This window comes from Cynocephalus volans, chromosome 11 (genome assembly GCF_027409185.1).
Source record: "Cynocephalus volans isolate mCynVol1 chromosome 11, mCynVol1.pri, whole genome shotgun sequence".
In the NCBI taxonomy this organism is placed as follows: Eukaryota; Metazoa; Chordata; class Mammalia; order Dermoptera; family Cynocephalidae; genus Cynocephalus; species Cynocephalus volans.
Genome location: NC_084470.1, coordinates 94,385,466 through 94,407,334, shown reverse-complemented (window position 1 = coordinate 94,407,334; position 21,869 = coordinate 94,385,466). Strand labels below are relative to the sequence as shown.

Below are 21,869 nucleotides of genomic sequence, written 5' to 3'. Positions count from 1 at the left end.
GATGAAAGAACTGTTGAGTTGGAGGAATATTCCAATTTGCGCCCATTCTCTTCACTCTCTATTCTATGAACTGAACAATGTTGCTCAGTTCATACGATTATTCAATTAAGTTTCCTTTATCATACCAGCTAAATGCTAGCTGAAGCAACATGGAGATCAGCATTGGCACCAACTTGGTTCCCCAGATGAAGTCTCAGTGTTCTTCCTGGCACCGCCCAAAACATGCTTCTTCATTTCATTGTTAAACACTGCCCGGGGCACACATACGGGGCTTGATCAATGCTCACGGAATGACCACTGGGCTCCTTACCACAGCAAGTGCCTCAGTGTTATTGATGAAAAGACTAAAGTGACCCCCACAAAGGTACCTTTCCAAAGCCTCTACGGCATGCATGAATTACTCCTATAACCAGGAAAACCCAATAAACATTATTAAAGAAAAAACAAAAACAAAACCCCACAATGGCTGCATCTAGCTCCCTTTGTACAGGAGGAGCTCACTGCACTACTTCCTCTCCCCCAATCTCCTGTGCTCTCACCACTTCACCTCAACCTATTTTTCTATCACTTCCTCCTCCACTATCTTACCTACCAGAGCGTAAAGCAGGCTTTTCACTTCCCAGAGAAAACAATGATGGCAATGCTTACGTTTTATCTGAAGGGGAAAAAAGTGTACCTACTATGTGCCAGACCATTCTGTATGTTATTTTATTTAGTCTGCAAAACAAAGACGGGGGTAGTAATTATCCCCACTTTACAGCTGAGGAAACTGAGGCTCGGGGTGATTAAGTAACATTCCCAAGGCCACCACTGTTTCCCTAGTGTTGACTTGAAATGTGGACCTAGGTTTTCTGATTCTTATCATAATGTGCCATCTAAAACTTAGGCAGAAGAATATCTGCCTTTGAAGTATTGCTCATGAAAATGTAAAGATTCTAAAAACTGTAAATGCTAGAAACCTTTCACTTAAAGGAAATTACATTTGCAATAAAAATACTACCTCTTAGTTTAACAATTTTACAAATATGCTTTTTTACATCATGTATTCTTAAGCAAGGTATCCCTATATTTCACAAAAGAGTAAACATTTGAAAGTCCCAGTTTTTTTTTTAAAAAAATTAAGATTTAAGATAAATTGGTGGGTTAAAATCTCAGTTTTTAAAATGGGCCTCAGTTACAGTATGAAGGAAGTTAATATTCATGGGATTATTTAAGTCTATAATCAAATTTTGTGTGTGTGGTTTTATTTATTTTGTGTGTGTGGCTGGCCATTAGGGGATCCGAACCTGTGACCTTGAGGTTTTAAGGCTGCACTCTAACCAACTGAGCTAGCCAGCCACCCTATAATCAAATTTTAAAAATTTAATTCAATTGATAAAATCATAAATGGAAGGTGGGCAGTGGGTAAAAGAGAAATTTTATTTCTCTTTAACCTCAGTACTTCCTCAAAAGGAGAAAAATAAGTTAAGAGCCACATTCAAGTAAACAGAAACTTTTTAAAAAGAGAAAACATTAAAAACAAAACATTATAAGTAACAATGAAATTTGTTTTGTATATTATGCTCAAGAATGTAGGGAAATCTAACCAGCTCCAAGTAACTTCTCCAGCCTTGTAAAACTTGCCTAAAACCCATGTCCCATTCACACTGGTTTAGTCACTGTAAAGCGTTATGTATGGACTAACTGCTTACTTTATAGAGGTGTATCTCTTTATGAGAGAACTTAGGATGGTCAATGCACAGATGCTGCCATTCCTCCTCACAGTCTGGGGATGAGGTCAGAAAATATTAGCCTCTAAAACTGAAGCTAAAGAGTCAACATAAAACAATCAACTGCACGACTACTTCTTTAACTGTGTTTCTAGGACATCAGGGCTTCCTTCCTCCCCCCTATATGAATAACCTCAGTAGTGAATTACCGAAGGTACGTGACACAGTGTCAAGCACCTTATAAGGATCAACCCACCTAATCCTCCGACCCTCTGAGGTTGATAACATTTTTTACTTAAAAAAAAAAATTCAGGTGAGATTCACATTACATAAAACCAACCATTTTATTTTTTATTTTATCATTAAAAACCATTTTTAAGTGAACAATTCAGTAGTATTTTGTACATTCACAGTGTCGTGCAATCACCAGCTCTAGTTCCAAAACACTTCTATCACCCCCAAAAGAGATTCCGTACTCACTAAGCAGTTGCTCCCATTCCTCCCCACCCCTAGCTCCTGAAACCTACCAATCTGCATTCTCTTTCTATGGACTTAGCTAGTTTGGATATTTCACGTGAATATATGTATGGAATCACATGTGACCTTTTGTGTCTAACTTGTTTCACTTGGTATGTTTTTGAGGTTCATCCATGTTGTAGCAGGTAGCAGTACTTCATTTCTTTTTATGGCTGAGTAATGTTCCATTGTATGTATACATGAATAATATTCTACTGTATGTATACATCAATAATACTAACCTCACTTTAGAGATGAGGAAGCTGAGGTTGGGATCACACAGCCAATAAGTGAATGAATTAAGATGCAAACCTGGATCTGACTCCAAACGAGGTAGCTCTTAACCATCCTGCCCCGCCAACCCACAAGGACAGATGAAGGAATCACTGAAATCTGGTACCAAAACCAGAGTTTCATAAGCATAGCTTAAAAACCCTGCAAACTGTATACTGCCAGCTCTAACCTGAGCAAATGGCACCTTAACAGGAGGGCAGGTTTACTGTCTCAGAGCCACACTCCACTGCTCCCAAGGTTGGTGCAGACCTTCCAGGGTGACTGTCCGAATCCAGCCCCAGGCTCTTTGGAAGGCAGAATGAAGGTAATTAAGCTCATCCCAAGACAGAGCAGCCCCTCTGGCACAAAGAAGGCCTGCAACGAATCTACTCTGGCCTCCCGCCACTCTCTGGCCATAATGTCTGCACTTGTCATCAGGTGGGTCTACTTTCCAAAAGCACATTTCAGTTCATAGCCCAGATTTAGCTCTGGAGATAAACTGGTATTGTGCCTTCTCTGTCCCTTGACAGTTTGACGTTTTGAGCCACTCCTTCCAGGAAGGGAGGAGAAAATTATGTGTCAGGTGCTTTTGGAGTTCTCCACATTTACCCACATAACCACACAATGAGGGAAGCATTACCATTAGCTCCATTTTCGAAACAGGAAAATTGAGGCCTATGCAGGGCAAGTAAATTGCCTAAGGTAACAAACCACTGAGAGGCAGAGCTGAGGTTTGAGCAGTGCCTTTTTAGAAGGTTCATTCCACTACCCAGCCTTCTGCAGAATTATCTCTGGGGAAATTAATTCAAAGCTAAGCACCATAGTTGCACCAATGTTCTTAACCTTTGATTTGTAGACAGTCCTCAGAGAATCTGCAACCCTCCTGATAACTGTTTGCAAAATCACAGGAACAAGCACATCCCTAGTGATGGGGCCTCAGGCTGCATTCCAACCTTGACCACCACTCAGCTGTGCAAGAGCATGTATCTAGCGTGATGTGGTGGGTGGCCTTCCTCGCTAACCTCCACCAGTCAACAGGGCTGTATTTCTGACCTCACGTGATTACCTAGGATAGTGCCATTTCAGCTGTGATCTTGGGTAGGCTCCGAATGTGAGACTGGGAGCTCACAGGTCAGGCCCCTCACTGGTGTCACGGTGGCCACTACCTTTGAGCCCCGGGTGCTCCTCCTGTAAGTCCCTGCACTTGAGCTGCTGCAGGATAAACACACACAGGTATCTACCCCCATCTCAACTCCCATGCTCAGAACATCTGCTATCACGATTTGCAAAATCTTGCCCTATGCTGGCTATCCAAATCAAATATAACAAATATGTAAGAGCTTGCAGCAAATCACTCAAGTTGTGTGCCTGCACCACACAGAGGCTACAGCTGGGGTTGCTGTCTTAGCTGATCACCAGACGCTGTGGTGTTCAGGGGTGTGGAGTACTATCACATCATCTTCCCCACTTTATCAAGAGGAAATGTCTCCTAAGGAAGTGCAAAAGTCTATGAAGTAGGTGAGTTTAAGAGGCCTAGGAAATCCCATTGGAACAAAAAGGTTGGAAGTGACAAAGTATACTGCGAAAGGTAAACACATTAACAGATAAAATCTTGGCCAAGCATGTGTCCCCCTTTTGCAATGGGTGACAAAGTAAAACTTGTGAAAATACTGTTGGTTCCAGAAAATTTTCATGCTGTTTGTGAGGACGGTATGCTAAAGCCAGTGAAGTTCCTGTGCTGAGGATACAGGCCAGTCAGTGTGAAGACAGTGAGACCAGGTTGACATAGCTGAAGTCTGTGACGCCACTGGAGAGCTGAGAAGGTGAAGGAGAAGAGATATGATGAGGTGAAGAATTTTTTTTTTTTTTTTATGGCTGGGCAGGAAGGGCATCCAAGCCTTTGACCTTGGTGTTACAACACTGTGCTCTAACCAACTGAGCTAACCAGCCAGCCCCAGGATTTCAATTTTAAAGCAAGTCTAGAAGGGCCAAGAGGTTAAGAATCATATAAGCCTGTTGCTTTAAAGACTACAGGTGAAGCAATTTCTGCTAAGTGAGGCTGCAGCATCTCCCCCAGTGAACTGTGGAGAATTCCTAAAGGTGGTTTTATCATAAAGCAAATTTCCATCTTAAAGAATCTGTGCTGTATTTTTTTGAAAACAAATGTCATCTTGTGCATTTATTTCAGAAGAAAAGAAAAAAGTTGCAGGGAAGTCCTAGCCAGAGCAATCAGGCAAGAGAAAAAATAAAGGATACCCAAATTGAGAAAGAGGAAGTCAAACTGTTCCTGTTTGCAGATGACATGGTTTTATAAATAGGAAACCCTAAAAGCTTCACCTAAACACTCTTACAACTGATAATGTACTCAGTAAAGTCGCAGGATACAAAATCAACATACAAAAATCAGTAGCATTTCTACACACCAACAATGAACTAGCTAAAAAAGAAATCAAGAAAGCGATCCCATTTACAACAGCTATAAAAAATATATACCTAGGAATAAATTTAACCAAAGAGGTGAAAGATCTCTACAATGAGAAATACAAATCACTGCTGAAAGAAATAGGACACAAAAAGATGGAAAGAAATTCAATGCTCTTGGATTGGAAGAATTAACATTGTGAAAATGTCATTACTACCCAAAGCAATCTACAGATTCAACACAATCCCCACCAAAATACTAATGATATTCTTCACAGAATAGAAAAAAAAAATCCTAAAATTCATATGGAGCTGCAAAAGATCCCAAATAGCCAAAGCAATCCTGAGCAAAAAGAACAAAGCTGGAAGCATCACACTATCTGACCTCAAAAATACTACAAAGCTATAATAACCAAAACAGCATGGTACTGATACCTAAACCAATGGAAGAGAATATATAACTCAGAAATAAAGCCACATATTTATCAGCACCACACTCTACCGAGTGAGCCACGGGCCGGCCTTAAAGCCACATATTTACAGCCAACTGATTTTTGACAAAGAAGCCAAGAAGACTCATTGGGAAAAAATCAGTTTCTTCAATAAATGGTGCTGGGAAAACTGGGTACCCATATGCAGAAAAATGAAACTAGACCCCTATCTCTTACCATATAGTAAATAAAGTCAAAAGGAATTAAAGACTTAAATGTAAGACCCCAAACTATGGAACTACTAGAAGAAAACATAGGGAAATGCTTCAGGACATTGGTCTGGGAAAAGATTTTATGGACGAGACCACAAAACCACAGGAAACAAAAGCAAAAATAGACAAATGGGATTATATCAAACTAAAAATCTTCCATACAGCAAAGAAAACAATCAACGGAGTGAAGAAACCACCTACAGAATGAGAGAAAACATTTGCAAACTATTCATCTGACAAGGGATTAAAATCCAGAATATGCAAAGAACTCAACAGCAAAAACCCAGATAATCCAATTAAAAATGGGTATATGAGCTGAACAGACATCTATCAAAAGAAGACATACAAATGGCCAACAGGTACATGAAAAAATTGTCAAAATCACTAATCAGGGAAATGCATCCACAATGAGATATCCCCTCACCCTAACCGGAGTAGCTTTATCAAAAAAGACAAAAAATAACAAGTGCTGGTGATCATGTGGAGAAAGGGGAACTCATACACCATTGGTAGGAATGTAAATTAGAACAGCCATTATGGAAAACAGTATGGAGTTTCCTCAGAAAACTAAATAGAACTACCATATGATCTGGTAATCCCACTACTGGGTATACACCAAAGGAAAGGAAATCAGTATGTCGAAGAGATATCTACACTCCCATGTTTACTGCAGCACTATACAAATAGCCAAGATACAGAATCAACCTAAGTGTCCATCAACAGATGAATGGATACAGAGAATGTGGAATATATATACAACGGAATACTATTGAGCCATGAAAGAGAACAGAATCCTGTCATTGACAGAAACATGGATAAGCTTGAAGGACATTATGTTAAGTGAAATTAGCCAGGCACAGAAAGATAAACAGCACATGTTCTAATATATGGAAGCTAAAAAGGATGATCTCTTAGAAGTAGACAGATTTGTCATTATAGAGGCTTTGAAGCAGAGGGAGGATGGGAAAAAGTTGATTAAAAGATACAAAATTATGGTTAGATATGAGTAATAAGTTCTAGTGTTCTGCAGAACCATAGGGTGACTGTAATTAATAACAACTTATTGTATATTTTCAAATAGCTAGAAGAGTGGATTTTGAATGTACCCAACACAAAGAAATGATAAATGCTTGAGGCAATGGATATGCTAATTACCCCGATTTGATCATTATACATTCTATACATGTACTGAAATATCACACTGTATCCCATAAATATGTACAATTGTTATGTGTCAGTTAAAAATAATAATAGAAGTCAAAAAACAAACAAAAAGAGCCAGGAAATAAATCTCCAAAGATAAACTAATACTGCTTGTAGCTGGAAACTGAGGGTGACGTTAAACCAAAATCTTTGCTGGTGTATCATTCCAGAACCCCTAGGGCGCTTAGGTAATGCTGAACAGCGCACACCTCCTATATAGTGTCCAAACTGTATGTGAAGGAAAATCTTTCTTACAGGTGTCTCTGACTGAAGGTGATGATTCTGGTCATTCTTCTAGAGCTTTCAGTTACAAATAATATCTTGTGGTCTTTCGGCTTTCCAATACTACATCATCACCATAGCCTATATACCCAGAAGGCACCACAACCTTCCAGGCATATTAGGTGATGGTGAAGTATCGGATGTGGGGTGCTGATAGGATGACAGTACTTGTATGAGAGATTTACAGAAGAGTTCTTACCATAAGGCATTGGAGGCACTGATTAGGCTTGGAAAGAAATGTCAACACAAATAATGAATGAAATAGGGAAGAAATGGCTCCTAAAATTTTTTTGCTGACTTCACGGTTTTGAGAAAATGATGATTCAAAGCAAAAATCTTTTACTTTGCTAAGGAGGCCGAAGTATGCAATGTGGGCAGTAAACATGTTGAAGAACTATTAGCATCACTGATGAAGGGCAAAGAACTTACTGCTAAGAAACTCTTCCAACTCGTGAGCACTACTGGTGTGAGGCGGAGGAAGAGGAGCTCTGTTATTTGAATGCCCAATCTTTACGACTGAGACCATGCAGACATCACGGGTCTGTTGCAAGACAGCATGGTCAAAACATGAACAGAAGCACCAAATTAAAACAAAACTATAAGCTGGATCTCATGTTGTCAGGAGTTCTAAGACCACAGGTCAAGGGAATGCAAACAGATGCCCATTTTGGTTTTTTCATCTCATAGCTGCCAAAGATGGTTCCCAGCTATCCATTTCCAGAGTCTTGACTGTCAAGAAAATTGGTCACCAGTTTCTCAAATTTGGTCAGTGGATGAATCTCAGATGCTGTTTCTCTCACACCTTCATGAGCTCACTCTGGCTCTCATACCCCACCACAAAAGAGCCACCATCCCTTCTGCCCATCTCCCTTCTCTTGCCACCAAATGCCCCTCAGGAAACTCTTCAAAGTGCTCTCTACTCAATTAGAAAGAGGCATTGTTTACGTATTTTGCCAAATATTAAAAGCATTCATTATATCTCTCCAAACATATTATTTCATTGCTTATTTTTGTAAGTTCACTGAAGATGTAATTTTTGTCTAATATTCTACAATATTGTTGTGTTCTATATATACACACATGCCCACCAGTGAGTTCACTGAGAATTAAACAATTAGGTAACTGATGTTTTAAAGGCTTTCTGTGATACAGAAATCCTTGGCAGATATTAAAGGGGTTTTTAAATGTTTGGGTTATTGGTCAAAGTTTCTGGATAAACTGAGATCTCACACACATTATTAATTTTCCGTTTTAAATAATGGAACATAGGTACTTTAATCCCCAAATCTGTTCTCTAACACTCTTTCAGGAACAGATTAGACGTGGGTAACAAGAGATGCCTGTGTATGAAAGTGCTTTATAAAGTGTTGGGTGCTGTATCAATGTAAACTATTACCATTTTCAGGTAAAATCAGAGAACAGATTTCCCTGTTGCTGGAAGAGTCCTCTTAGGACTCACCAGTCCAACCTCCCCACTGACTGGATGAGGACACAGACTGAGGCCCAGCGGCACAACAGTCACGGTGAGTGAAAGAATCTGTAGTCCCAGCATAGCACTCTTTTTTTCTCCCCTATGTAATTTTATCTTTTAAAACACTAATGTTTTATCTTTTAAAACATGATGCTGGGAGCACCATGCCCTTTAAATTTTTTTTTTTTTTCTTTTTAAAAGATAACCGGTAAGGGGATCTTGACCCTTGACTTGGTGTTGTCAGCACCACACTCTCCCGAGTGAGCCACGGGCCGGCCCCTAAAATTTTTTAATTAATGGACATTTACAATGGGAAGACTTTCTATCTAGCTCTGAACTTGGCATATTGTAGGACACTCAATAAGTAGTTGATGAATGAGAAATCTGGGGTCGAATCACTAAAGTTCGTCTTGGTCGCTCCTCTCGCGTGAAGAAACCCATCGACTTAGAATCACCTCCTGCAACCAACCAAAACAAAAAGCTGATTGAATTCCAAAAACCGAAAGAGCATCCCAAGCATCTGACATTTTACAAAGAACTATCTTTGTAACAATGATACCCATTCCCATTCTTTGTAGCCGAAACATTTGGAGAAAATGTGAATGTGACAATATAAACCTTACATGCAAATATTGTCTACTGTAATTACAGAAAAGATTTTAAAAGTTAAACTTGCCTCAGCTATAGTGTTCTCCTAGCACATTTCAGGAATTAGGCATGCTAGTATAAAAGCTAGTATTTAGCATCAGAACAGGTTTGTCACGGCACTGCTGTATCTGGGTCAGCCACTGAGCAGGGAGAAGTGGATTCTGATCGGCATGGTACGAAAAACTAACGTACTGGAGGTAAGCAGGACAAATTGGTGGGAGGAGGCACGGGGTCCTGGAGACCGACCAGCAGGTCTGTGATGGTTGGGGTGTGTGAACGAGGAGGAAGGGCGGAATGTAAGGGAGAGAAGGAAAACGATGCCACACTGCAGGTGGGGAGGACAACGTCACGGCCCTCTGTGCAGAGGGGAGGGGCGCAGAAATATTAACAAATGCTGGACGAGTGGACAATGGATTTGGCAGCCCTGGCAGAGAAAAATCAGCCAAGATGACGGGAGGAGGCTCAGTTCAATATGGAAGCCAGATGAGCAGCTCAGGAGGCACTGAGTCAACAAGGACACCTCGTCTTTGGGAACGAGACTTACAAGAGCTCCTGGGTTGACCAGGAGGTCACAGGCCACCTGTGAGAGAGCAGTTTCAGCTGAGCAATGGGGCTGTCACAGGTAAAGGAGCAGGGCATTAAGAAACAGTGGGAGTCAGCACAGACTTCATGACCAATGCGTTCTGTGGGGAAAAGGTGAGACAGGCTCACAGGGCCTGAAAAGACTTTCTGCTACCAAGGCAAGGCCCTATTCCTGGGACCACACATTCCAGAGGATACCATGTGATGCACAGAATCTCCGGGACTACATGAATTTGTCCGAGTTTACCTACCTGAACTTTAATACTTCTCAAACATTCTGGTGACTCCATTTCTTTATCGGTCATGGTAGAGGGTTTAATCAAATAGCACAGCATAAGTTCCTATTGAGAAATGAAAAACAATGTCCTTATCCTACCAAATAATAGTACAAATTTGGGTGCATCAGCAGGAAATGCAGGTGGTCTCCATTCCCTCTCACTGTGTGCTCTCGGAACCACCACAAAGTGGAAACTCACAGAGCACATTAGCTTCCTCCTGCGAATTTTACAACTGGGGCTAGCATTCTTGACTGAGGACCTGCCATTAAGTAATCACCGACATACGAATGAAGCTGATATGTTGATGATAAACGTAGCATTTAAAATATTAAATATATGCTACAAGTCCCATAAAATGGGCATAAAAGTACTAGAAATAACGTAGACTCCTATTTCCTACAGGACCAATGTAAATCCTCGGCAACTTAACCTGTTTAGGGGCGGTCATCTCTGGCCCTGCTGGGCCCTCCAGCCTCACCCCCCACCGTGTCTCCAGCATCAGCGGGACAAAATTAGAGGCATCAACAATTTGTTTTCAGTCAGCAAATCACTGAGTGACAGAGAACACACAAAGCTTTCATTTTTTTCTTGTTTTGGTGGCTGGCTGGTAAGGGGATCCGAACCCTTGACCTTGGTGTTATCAGCACTGCACTCTATCAAGTGAGCTAACCGGCCAGCCCTACAAAGATTTCATTCTTAATAGTCCCAGTGCAAGATGAAATTTTTCTCCTATCTTTGATGGCAACAGGATGTACTAGAACACAAGTCAGGAAGCCAGATGGCTGTGGGTTTGAATCCCAGTTCTGCATGAGCTGCACAACATTAGATTAGTCACTCAACTTCTCTGAACCCTCGATTCCTCATCCTTGGGATGGGGACAGTAACAGAGTGGTAAAAAATCAGGGTGGTAGAGTGTTTAGCAATAAATATTAATTTCTTTCCTTAAGGAAAGGTGTCAACAATGTTTTGACTCCTTTGTGAATATGTGTACAAGTGAATGTTAAAATTGCAACAGAAAACAGCCCATTTTATATAGCAATGACACCTCTGGGAAGTTAGGCAGCCTATCGAGATCAGATCACCACGGGAAACTTCCAAGCTCGGTCACTGGAACCCAGCACCAGCTGGTGGGAGGAAGGAAAGACTAAAATGTAACATGAGGGGAGGACCACTTCCAGCCCAATAAGGGAAGGAAGCAAAAGATCCCAAATCTTCTAGAGCACCACTGGCAGAAATGTTGTTATAAAGTTTCACATTTAAGAAAAAAAAAAAAAAAAAAAGAACACTTAAGTGACACTTGAAGGCCAAAGCTGATGCTGTGTTGTTACCTTAGAGACATTGACTGAAACTCTGCTCAAGGCAGCCAGTGACTTCCAACTGAAAGGTCGGCGCAGTGAGCCTTCAAAACGGTCATCGACTAGCTCAATGATGACAGAATAACTGGAAACACAGAGAAAGCATTGCAAAAATAAACAGCATGGAATCAACCTGTTAAGAAGAATACTGTTTGTCCTACCAAGAAAGAAGCTATAGAAAATAAAATTTACATCAACTGATCTTAAATTCCCATTGACTGCTATTGACAAAATATTAATGAAAAACTCATAGTTTAAGTTACCAACTTTCAGGCTCAAGTTACCAAATTTCAACACTGTCTTACAGGAAAGGAACACAAATATTTTTCCCAACATGAAAACTGTAAATTCACTCAACTGTTTAGATATTAATATTCACTGATATTAAGATTAACAATTACTAGATTAACTCAATGCTTTACACAAAAACACACATTATCATAACATGTATATATTTTGAAACATAATTGATTATACATATTTGTGTGGTACAGTACTTATCAATACTTGTGTATAGTTATGTGATGTTCAAATCAGGATAATTAGCATATTCATTATAAAACATGATCATTCTTTGTGATCCTTAACCAATTTCTTGCTATGCTAACTCCCCTTCCCCTCCCCCAGTAACCACATATCTAACCTATATATTATTCTGTTTGTAGCATAACAATGTTAGTGTGTAAGACATGGACATATGAAAATAGTATCTACCTCTATCAGGCCAGGAGAAAAGTGACTTTTAATTGTTTCTAGCGCCCTGAAAATTAAATTGGAGGCCAGAAATTTCCTATGTACCTTCAAGTCATTAATTTAGTTAAAAATCATTCCAAACCTTGCATGGTAAAATGGAGGGCCTTTCCGATATAGTACTGCAAAGAAAAAAAAAGAAATGTATAACCACTCAAAACCAAAAGCTTACTTTATTACATAATTTTTTTTTTCCTCCAAAGAGAGGCAAACATCTAATTACCTGTATGCAGAAAATCTGCACTATCCTCTGTGGTCTATTTTTAAAATTCTAACTATTTTTTCCCCTGAAACAAAGTACAGTTAGTAAAGCAAATCTGTTGCCAAGACCCTGACACCCTCGTCCCACCATCACCCCACGAATAAAGTCAAGTGAAGCACAGCCTTCTTGTCTCGCCTCCTGTCCTACACTCTCTAGGGTAAGAGTGTGAAGTTCACATGATGTAGGTTAACGTTTTTTTATTCATTTCAAATCAATGTTATTCCACATGTCTGAGCAGCTACTCTGGCCAGGTACTGTGAAAGGTGTTAGTGCTAGATAGGAACAAGATTCATGCCTATTTTTAAGAAATGCAAAGTCAAGTGGGGAAAAAAAAAAGTCATATAAACCATACGTCATTTGGGTATCAGTCATCCTGCCGTTGGGGCCCTGAAGCAGGTTTGGGTCAATTAAGTCTGTGGAGGTCAAGAAGAGTCACTCAGTGAAGGCTCAAGCTGGGGACTCTGCCACGTGGACTCTTGAACTTTGCAGGGAAAGACTGGCTAACTGTTTACCAAATCCACTTTTTCTTCCCCCAGACATGTGGCCAGATCTCATCTCTCAGTCTCCCAGGCAGACAGGTATGGCCATGTGTTATGTGATTCTTCCACGTTGGCCCATAAAAAGCTCCCACGTACAAAGCCTGTCCTTCCTTTTTGAAGGTGACCTTGGAAGCCACGGGATGAATACAATGACACACAAGGAAGAAGCCTGGGTTTTTGAAGCACAGTTTAGAGTTGATCTGCCCACCAGAGACACCTGTTTTTGGATTTCAAATGAACAAAAAATGAACTCTATTGTTAAGCCCCTGAGACTTGGGTTTAAATGTAACTACAACTATGGGAATTACCATAACTAATGCACAATTACATCTGTAAGCTCTCAGCAGTCCCCTGGGCTAAAACTAATGCAGAAAAGTTCAAGGAAAAGTTTTGCTTCCCCTAAGGAATTGATATTTCCTTTTTGGACACATCAATCCTGTAGCTAATCATGTTTCCTTTGGCTCAGGAAGCTCAGAGCCAAATTTGTAGCATGATTTTAGTAACCATACAGGACCCCCGTGGACAACACAGTAACCCTTCACCTAGTCTTGTTTTGCTAGTCTATATTTTCCATTGTCACATTTCTTTTTTATTATTATACTTCCTATTTAAATTGTATTTAAAATATTTGGCAAGTCAGTTCAAATTCATTGTGGCACACATTTAATTAAATAACCAAACATATAATTCTCAGCTTTTTGAGATGTGGTATAGCAGAAGGAAACCACGTACTGAACTGAGAATGAACTCAGGAGTTTTGTTTCCTGCCCAATCTCTGCCAGTTCGAGTAATATGAGTTTAGGTATGTTAACTTCTCAGAATCTCAGTTCCCAAAATTCTCAAATAAAGACACCAGAAGAAATTACAATCTTTTCTAGCCTTCAGATGCCATCACCTATGATCAAATACTCTAATATGTGACCAAATAATCGAATATGCACCCGGAGCGTTAACACAGCTTGAAAGCAGCTCAAGTCTGCAAGTCACGTCTTTTCTTTTCTTTTCTTTTCTTTTTTTAATTTTATTTTGTCGATATACATTTTGGCTGATTATTGCTCCCCATCACCAAAACCTCCCTCCCTTCTCCCTCCCCCCCAACAATGTCCTTTCTGTTTGCTTGTCGTATCAACTTCAAGTAATTGTGGTTGTTATATCTTCTCCCCCCCCCCCGGTTTTGTGTGTGTGTGTGTGTGTGTCTGTGTGTGTGTGTGTGTGAATTTATATATTAATTTTTAGCTCCCACCAATAAGTGAGAACATGTGGTATTTCTCTTTCTGTGCCTGACTTGTTTCACTTAATATAATTCTCTCAAGGTCCATCCGTGTTGTTGCAAATGGCAGTATTTCATTCGTTTTTATAGCTGAGTAGTATTCCATTGTGTAGATGTACCACATTTTCCGTATCCACTCATCTGATGATGGACATTTGGGCTGGTTCCAACTCTTGGCTATTGTAAAGAGTGCTGCGATGAACATTGGGGAACAGGTATACCTTCAACTTGATGATTTCCATTCCTCTGGGTATATTCCCAACAGTGGGATGGCGGGGTCGTATGGTAGATCTATCTGCAATTGTTTGAGGAACCTCCATACCATTTTCCATAGAGGCTGCACCATTTGGCAGTCCCACCAAAAATGTATGAGAGTTCCTTTTTCTCCGCAACCTCGCCAGTATTTATCGTTCAGAGTCTTTTGGATTTTAGCCATCCTAACTGGGGTTAGATGGTATCTCAGTGTGGTTTTGATTTGCATTTCCCGGATGCTGAGTGATGTTGAGCATTTTTTCATATGTCTGTTGGCCATTTGTATATCTTCCTTAGAGAAATGCCTACTTAGCTCTTTTGCCCATTTTTTAATTGGGTTGCTTGTTTTCTTCTTGTAAAGTTGTTTGAGTTCCTTATATATTCTGGATATTAATCCTTTGTCAGATGTATATTTTGCAAATATTTTCTCCCACTCTGTTGGTTGTCTTTTAACTCTTTTAATTGTTTCTTTTGCTGTGCAGAAGCTTTTTAGTTTGATATAATCCCATTTGTTTATTTTTCCTTTGGTTGCCCGTGCTTTTGGGGTTGTATTCATGAAGTCTGTGTCCAGTCCTATTTCCTGAAGTGTTTCTCCTATGTTTTCTTTAAGAAGTTTTATTGTTTCAGGGTGTATATTTAAATCCTTAAACCATTTTGAGTTGATTTTAGTATACGGTGAGAGGTATGGATCTAGTTTCATTCTCCTGCATATGGATATCCAGTTATCCCAGCACCATTTGCTGAAGAGGCAGTCCCTTCCCCAGTGAATAGGCTTGGTGCCTTTGTCAAAGATCAGATGGAAGTAAGTGTGTGGGTTGATTTCTGGATTCTCTATTCTATTCCATTGGTCAGTGTGTCTGTTTTTATGTCAGTACCATACTGTTTTGGTTATTATAGCTTTGTAGTATAGCTTAAAGTCAGGTAGTGTTATGCCTCCAGCTTTATTTTTTTTGCTCAGCATTGCTTTGGCTATACGTGGTCTTTTATTGTTCCATATAAATGTCTGGATAGTTTTTTCCATTTCTGAGAAAAATGTCTTTGGAATTTTGATGGGGATTGCATTGAATTTGTATATCACTTTGGGTAGTATGGACATTTTCACTATGTTGATTCTTCCAATCCAAGAGCATGGGATATCTTTCCATCTTCTTGTATCCTCTCTAATTTCTCTCAGCAGTGGTTTGTAGTTCTCATTATAGAGATTTTTCACCTCCTTGGTTAACTCAATTCCTAAGTATTTTATTTTTTTGGTGGCTATTGTAAATGGGCAGACTTTCTTGATTTCTCGTTCTGCATGTTCACTATTGGAGAAAAGAAATGCTACTGATTTTTGTGTGTTGATTTTGTATCCTGCTACTGTGCTGAAATCATTTATCAATTCCAACAGTTTTTTTGTAGAGGTTTTAGGCTGTTCGATATATAGGATCATGTCATCTGCAAACAGGGACAGTTTGACTTCATCTTTTCCAATCTGGATGCCCTTTATTTCCTTCTCTTCTCTGATTGCTCTGGCTAGTACTTCCAACACTATGTTGAATAGGAGTGGTGAGAGTGGGCATCCTTGTCTAGTTCCTGTTCTTAAAGGAAAAGCTTTCGGCTTTTCCCCATTCAGGATGATATTGGCAGTGGGTTTGGCATATATGGCTTTAATTATGTTGAGATACTTTCCCTCTATACCTAACTTATAGAGGGTCTTTGTCATGAATGAGTGCTGAACTTTATCAAATGCTTTTTCAGCATCTATAGAGATGATCATATGGTCCTTGTGTTTGAGTTTATTAATATGGTGTATCACATTTATTGATTTGCGTATGTTGAACCAACCTTGCATCCCTGGGATGAAACCCACTTGATCGTGATGAATAATTTTTCGTATGTGTTGCTGTATTCTGTTTGCTAGTATTTTAGTGAGGATTTTTGCATCTATATTCATCAAGGATATCGGCCTGTAGTTTTCTTTTTTGGTTATATCTTTACCTGGTTTTGGTATCAGAATGATGTTTGCTTCATAGAATGAGTTTGGGAGATTTGCGTCCGTTTCAATCTTTTGGAATAGTTTGTAAAGAATCAGTGTCAATTCCTCTTTGAATGTTTGGTAAAATTCTGCTGTGAAACCATCTGGTCCTGGGCTTTTCTTTGTTAGGAGCCTTCTGATAACAGCTTCAATCTCCTTTATTGTTATTGGTCTGTTCAAATTTTCTACATCTTCATGGTTCAGTTTTGGGAGCTTGTGTGTGTCCAGAAATTTATCCATTTCCTCCAGATTTTCAAACGTGTTGGCGTATAGTTGTTTATAGTAGTCTCGAATGATTCCTTGTATTTCAGATGAATCAGTTGTAATTTCGCCTTTTTCATTTCTAATTTTTGTTATTTGAGTCTTCTCTCTTCTTTTTTTTGTTAGCCATGCTAATGGTTTGTCAATTTTATTTATCTTTTCAAAAAACCAACTTTTTGATTCGTTGATCTTTTGAATTGTTTTTTGGGTTTCAATTTCATTCAATTCTGCTCTGATCTTAATGATTTCTTTCCGTCTGCTAACTTTAGGTTTGGATTGTTCTTGTTTTTCTAGTTCTTTAAGGTGAAGTGTTAGGTTGTTCACTTGCCATCTTTCTATTCTTCTGAAGTTAGCGTTTAATGCAATAAATTTTCCCCTCAATACTGCTTTTGCAGTATCCCACAGGTTTTGGTATGATGTATCATTGTTTTCATTAGTTTCAATAAATTTTTTGATTTCCTGCTTGATTTCTTCTTGGACCCATGTCATTAAGTAGAATGCTGTTTAATTTCCATGTGTTTGTATAGTTTCCAGAGTTTTGTTTGTTATTAATTTCTAGTTTTAAACCATTGTGGTTTGAGAAGATACATGGGATAATTCCAATTTTTTTGAATTTATTAGGACTTGATTTGTGACCTAATATGTGATCTATCCTGGAGAATGATCCATGTGCTGATGAGAAGAATGAATATTCTGAGGTTGTTGGGTGGAATGTTCTGTAGATATCTGCCAATTCCAATTGGTCTAGAGTCTTGTTTAGATCTTGTGTTTCTCTACTGATTCTTTGCCTAGATGATCTGTCTAATATTGACAGTGGGGTGTTCAGGTCCCCTGCTATTATGGTATTAGTGTCTATTTCCTTCTTTAGGTCTAATAGAGTTTGTTTTATAAATCTGGCTGCTCCAACATTGGGTGCGTACATATTTATGATTGTTATGTCTTCTTGATGGATCAGTCCTTTTATCATTAAGTAGTGTCCCTCATTGTCTCTTTTTATGGTTTTTAGTTTAAAGTCTATTTTGTCAGATATAAGAATAGCTACTCCAGCTCGTTTTTCTTTTCTGTTTGCATGGTAAATCTTTTTCCATCCTTTCACTCTTAGTCTGTGTGAATCTTTATGGGTGAGGTGGGTCTCTTGTAGACAGCATATAGTTGGGTCCTGCTTTTTGATCCAGTCAGCCAGTCTATGTCTTTTAATTGGGGAATTTAAGCCTTTTACATTAAGAGTTGTTATTGAAAGGTGTTGATTTATTCCTAGCATTTTATTGGTTGTTTGGTTGTCTTAGGTGTCTTTTGTTCCTTGCTTTCTGATTTACTGTTTGGTTTCTGTGTTTGTTGGTTCCTCAGGTTGTAGATAGTGTTTTTGTTTGCTTGTTTTCTCTTCATGAATGCCATTTTTATTATACTAGCGGGTTTAGATTTTTCTTGTGTTTTTATGGCAGTGGTAGTTATTTTTCAGGAACCAAACCCAGTACTCCCTTGAGGATTTCTTGTAAGGGTGGTCGAAGTCACGTCTTTTCTGATGACTGTGACAGTGGTACAGCTTAGAAGTTAAAAGCAAGAACGCTGGCATGAGATAGACCCAAGTTCATGTCTTGACAGTGCCAAGACCATGTGACAACTCCCTGCACGTCAATATCTGAATGAAAAATGGGGGTAATAATGAAGGCAGAAGTATTTGCATAGTGTCTGGCTTATAGTAACCTCTCAAAGTCACCTGTAATAATAGTAATTATAATAATGACAGTGTACTCAGAGGGAAAAATTAAATTGTTTTACAAAAATCCCTCTCAAGTAGAAAGATGACAGCTTCAGAAGTCTGAGAAATAATGGCTACTTAAAAATCAGGTGTCGGGGCCGACCCTGTGGCCCACTTGGGAGAGTGCAGTGCTGGGAGCGCAGCGGCGCTCCCGCCGCGGGTTCGGATCCTATATAGGGATGACTGGTGCGCTCACTGGCTGAGTGCGGTGCGGGCGACACCAAGCCAAGGGTTGCTATCCCCTTACTGGTCACACAAAAAGACAAAAAAAAAAAAAAAAAAAAAACCAGGTGTTGGGGCCGGCCCCGTGGCTTACTCGGGAGAGTGTGGTGCTGATAACACCAAGGCCATGGGTTTGTATCCCACATAGGGACGGCCGGTTAGCTCACTGGGTGAGCATGGTGCTGACAACACCAAGTCAAGGGTTAAGATCCCCTTACTGGTCATCTTTAAAAAAAAAAAAATCAGGTGTGAAAGCATAGTGGGAATTAAAGGAAAGCACTTTCTTATAGATAAATGCCAGAGAGAGATGTAGGAGGAATAACAGAATTAGAAAATGACAACTAGTGCAATAAGTAATTCAGGCAACCATTATAATTATTGGGAAACCAGCAAGTTACTTATTAATTACAAAAAGAAATATGTAAATTTATAACAGACATCTGACAGTGGCCACCTTAGCCAAATGATCACAGTATCACCAACAGTAGGACAACCTGACATCACGTACCTCCTAATGTGGCACAATAAGCACACACGTCACCTATCCATACCAAAAAAACACTGGGCTTGAGTTTGATTATGAGGACACAATCAGACATATACAGAATGGGGGACATCCTATAAGAGTCTTCAAAAAAATTCAATGGCATGAAAAACAAAACAAGATAGAGGGACTATTTTAGATTAAAAGAGACTAAAGAGAGTGCAGTGGGTTAAATGGTGGTCTCCAAAATTTCTGTCCATGTCCTAATCCCTGGAACCTGTGCATGTGACTTATTTGGAAAAGGGTCTTTGCAGATGTAATCAAGTTAAGGATCCTGAGATGAGATCATCCTGGGTTATCCAGGTGGGCCCTAAACCCAATGACAAATGTCCTTATAAGAGAAAAGCAGAGGGGGATTTGACATAGACAGAAGAGGAGGAGTCAACGTGACCATGGAGGCAGACTGCAGTGATGCAGCCAGGAGCCAAGGCAGGGCTGGGGCCACCGGAAGCTGGAAGAGGCAAGGAATGCATGTTCCCCTAAAGCCTTTGGAGGAAGCCCAGCCCCGCTGACACCTTGATTTCAGACTTCTGGCCTCTAGAACCATGAGGGAATAAATTTCTTTTGCTATAAGCTACCCAGTTTGTGATTTCTTAAGCAGCCCTAGGAAACCAAAAGGGAGATATAACAACCAAATGTGATAAATGAACCTTCACTGGAACCTGCATCCAAAAAATGAAAAGCAAAATAGCCACAAAAAATATTTTGGGGACAACTGGGAAAATTTAAGGTATGGATAATATTATTGAGTAATTCCAATTTTCCTTAGGTCTTATATTGTATAACTATGTAAGAGAATGCCTCTGTTTTTTGGAGCTACATGGAGAAATATTTAAGGATTAATATGGATTGTGTACATAAATATGGAAAATGTTAACAAAAGTATTTTAAATGTTTATCTAGAAAAATAAGCCAAGAGAGTGGTTGAGGAAAGAACCAAAGAGGGAGATGCGGAAGACAACACACCTCCTTTGTTCTGTGACGAGCACAGAGCTGCTCTGATGCCCTACCCCTACCCCCCTTCTACTGGGGACAGAACCAGCTGTCAGTTTCTGGGCTGGATGTTATGACAGATAATGAATGGTTCCTTTTGGCTCTGGAAATACTGTAACTCTGCTGGCTCCAAATGGCTCCGGTCATTGCACTTCTGTTCGGGCACTTGTAATTTGCAGGGAGCTGAGAAAGCACATGACCAAGTGTATTAGTCCGTTTTTGTTGCTTATAACAAAATACCTGAGACTGGGTGATTTATAAAGAAAAACGAAATTTATTGCTTACAGTTTCTGAGGCTGGGAAGTCCAAAGTCCATCTGGTGGTGGCAATAGGGAACCAGAGGTCTCACATTGCAAGATGGTGGAAGCAGAGAGACAGAGACAGAGAGACAGACTGACTCTCCTCTTCTTTTAAAGCCCTCAGACCCTGACCACCATTTTTAATTCATTCACTATTGCATGGTCCTACAATCCAATCATCTCTTCAAGGCTCCACCTTTCAATTACCATAATAGGATTCCCCACTGTCTTAACAGTCGCAGTGGGGGCTAAGTTTCTAATATGTAAAACTCGGGGACACAATTCAAGCTTCAGGGAGTTTTGCGGGGGACATAATTCAATCCACTACACCAAGCTTAGTCAACGCAAATCCAAACTTGGGGTGGGGTGGGAAGGCGGTAACTAGACCTTTGGGTCAAACCAAATGAAATCAACTCATAACTGCATGTGTAAGACAACATCAGCCATGAGCAGGTTTTTGGCATCTTGGCCAGCAGCATTAGTTAGGTGTTGTGGGAAGATAGAGCTGTGACCCAGACAGTTGACTACTGTACTTAGTAGCTGTCGAAGTCTAGGCAATTTACCTAACCCTTCTAAACCTCAAGTTCCTCCACTGCGAAAGGAGACCAATACTATAGGCCCCACAGGAGTGTGAAGATCAAACCAAGGCAAGGCGGCTGGCTTGCCTCAAGGACAGCAGCCGGGGGATGGGGGGGCTTTTGCATGGGGAACTTAAGGAAAGGCCCTCTCCTGGCTTCTGGTTTGTCTCTCACCAGTAGGCCACTGAGGTCAATTAACTCAGTAGCTGCCCTTGATTTGAGACCCATATCCTTTGTTCCAGTACTGCTCCTGGAATGAAATTTGATTCACAAGATTTATTCAAGGAAAGAGTTTCCCTTATGTAAATTTCATAATGGCCCTTTATCATAAGTCATTACCTCTGAGGAAAAACAGTGAAGAGAGACTATCCTGGTTTTAACCTACATAGATCACTGATCTTCAAAATTAAAATATTGTTAAAAAGCAGCAGGCACCGTGCAGCCAAGCCTGGAGAAGACGGAGCATTTAGGAAGCTGTTCTTCAGATCCCAGGCTGTCCTTGCCCGAGAACCCTTGCTATAAGGGAGAATGTGAAGACACCCTGAATGTTGCTGCTGGCCAGTCTGAGGCCTGGTGTCAGAGGCCTGGTTCCACATTAATTATACAAGTGACTAGAAACAGATGATATGGCCCTGATGGGGCAAAGGACCCCAGGGAGTTGTGAAATAGGTGGTTTTGCTTTTCT

At 40.0% G+C, this 21,869-nt stretch overlaps 1 protein-coding gene across 3 annotated transcripts in view; it reads right to left on the bottom strand.

The window, feature by feature from the left end:
- Positions 1-8,026: 8,026 nt before the first annotated feature.
- TSEN2 (tRNA splicing endonuclease subunit 2) overlaps positions 8,027-21,869 on the bottom strand; it is a 43,613-nt gene continuing 29,770 nt past the window's right edge. For all 3 annotated transcript variants that reach the window (XM_063114444.1, XM_063114445.1, XM_063114446.1), the window contains 4 exons: positions 12,277-12,313; positions 11,415-11,526; positions 10,060-10,149; positions 8,027-9,036 (listed from right to left, as the gene is read on the bottom strand). In XM_063114444.1, the coding sequence (XP_062970514.1) occupies positions 8,977-9,036; positions 10,060-10,149; positions 11,415-11,526; positions 12,277-12,313 (299 nt within the window). In that variant the 3' untranslated portion in view covers positions 8,027-8,976. The remainder of the gene's footprint in view (positions 9,037-10,059; positions 10,150-11,414; positions 11,527-12,276; positions 12,314-21,869) is intronic.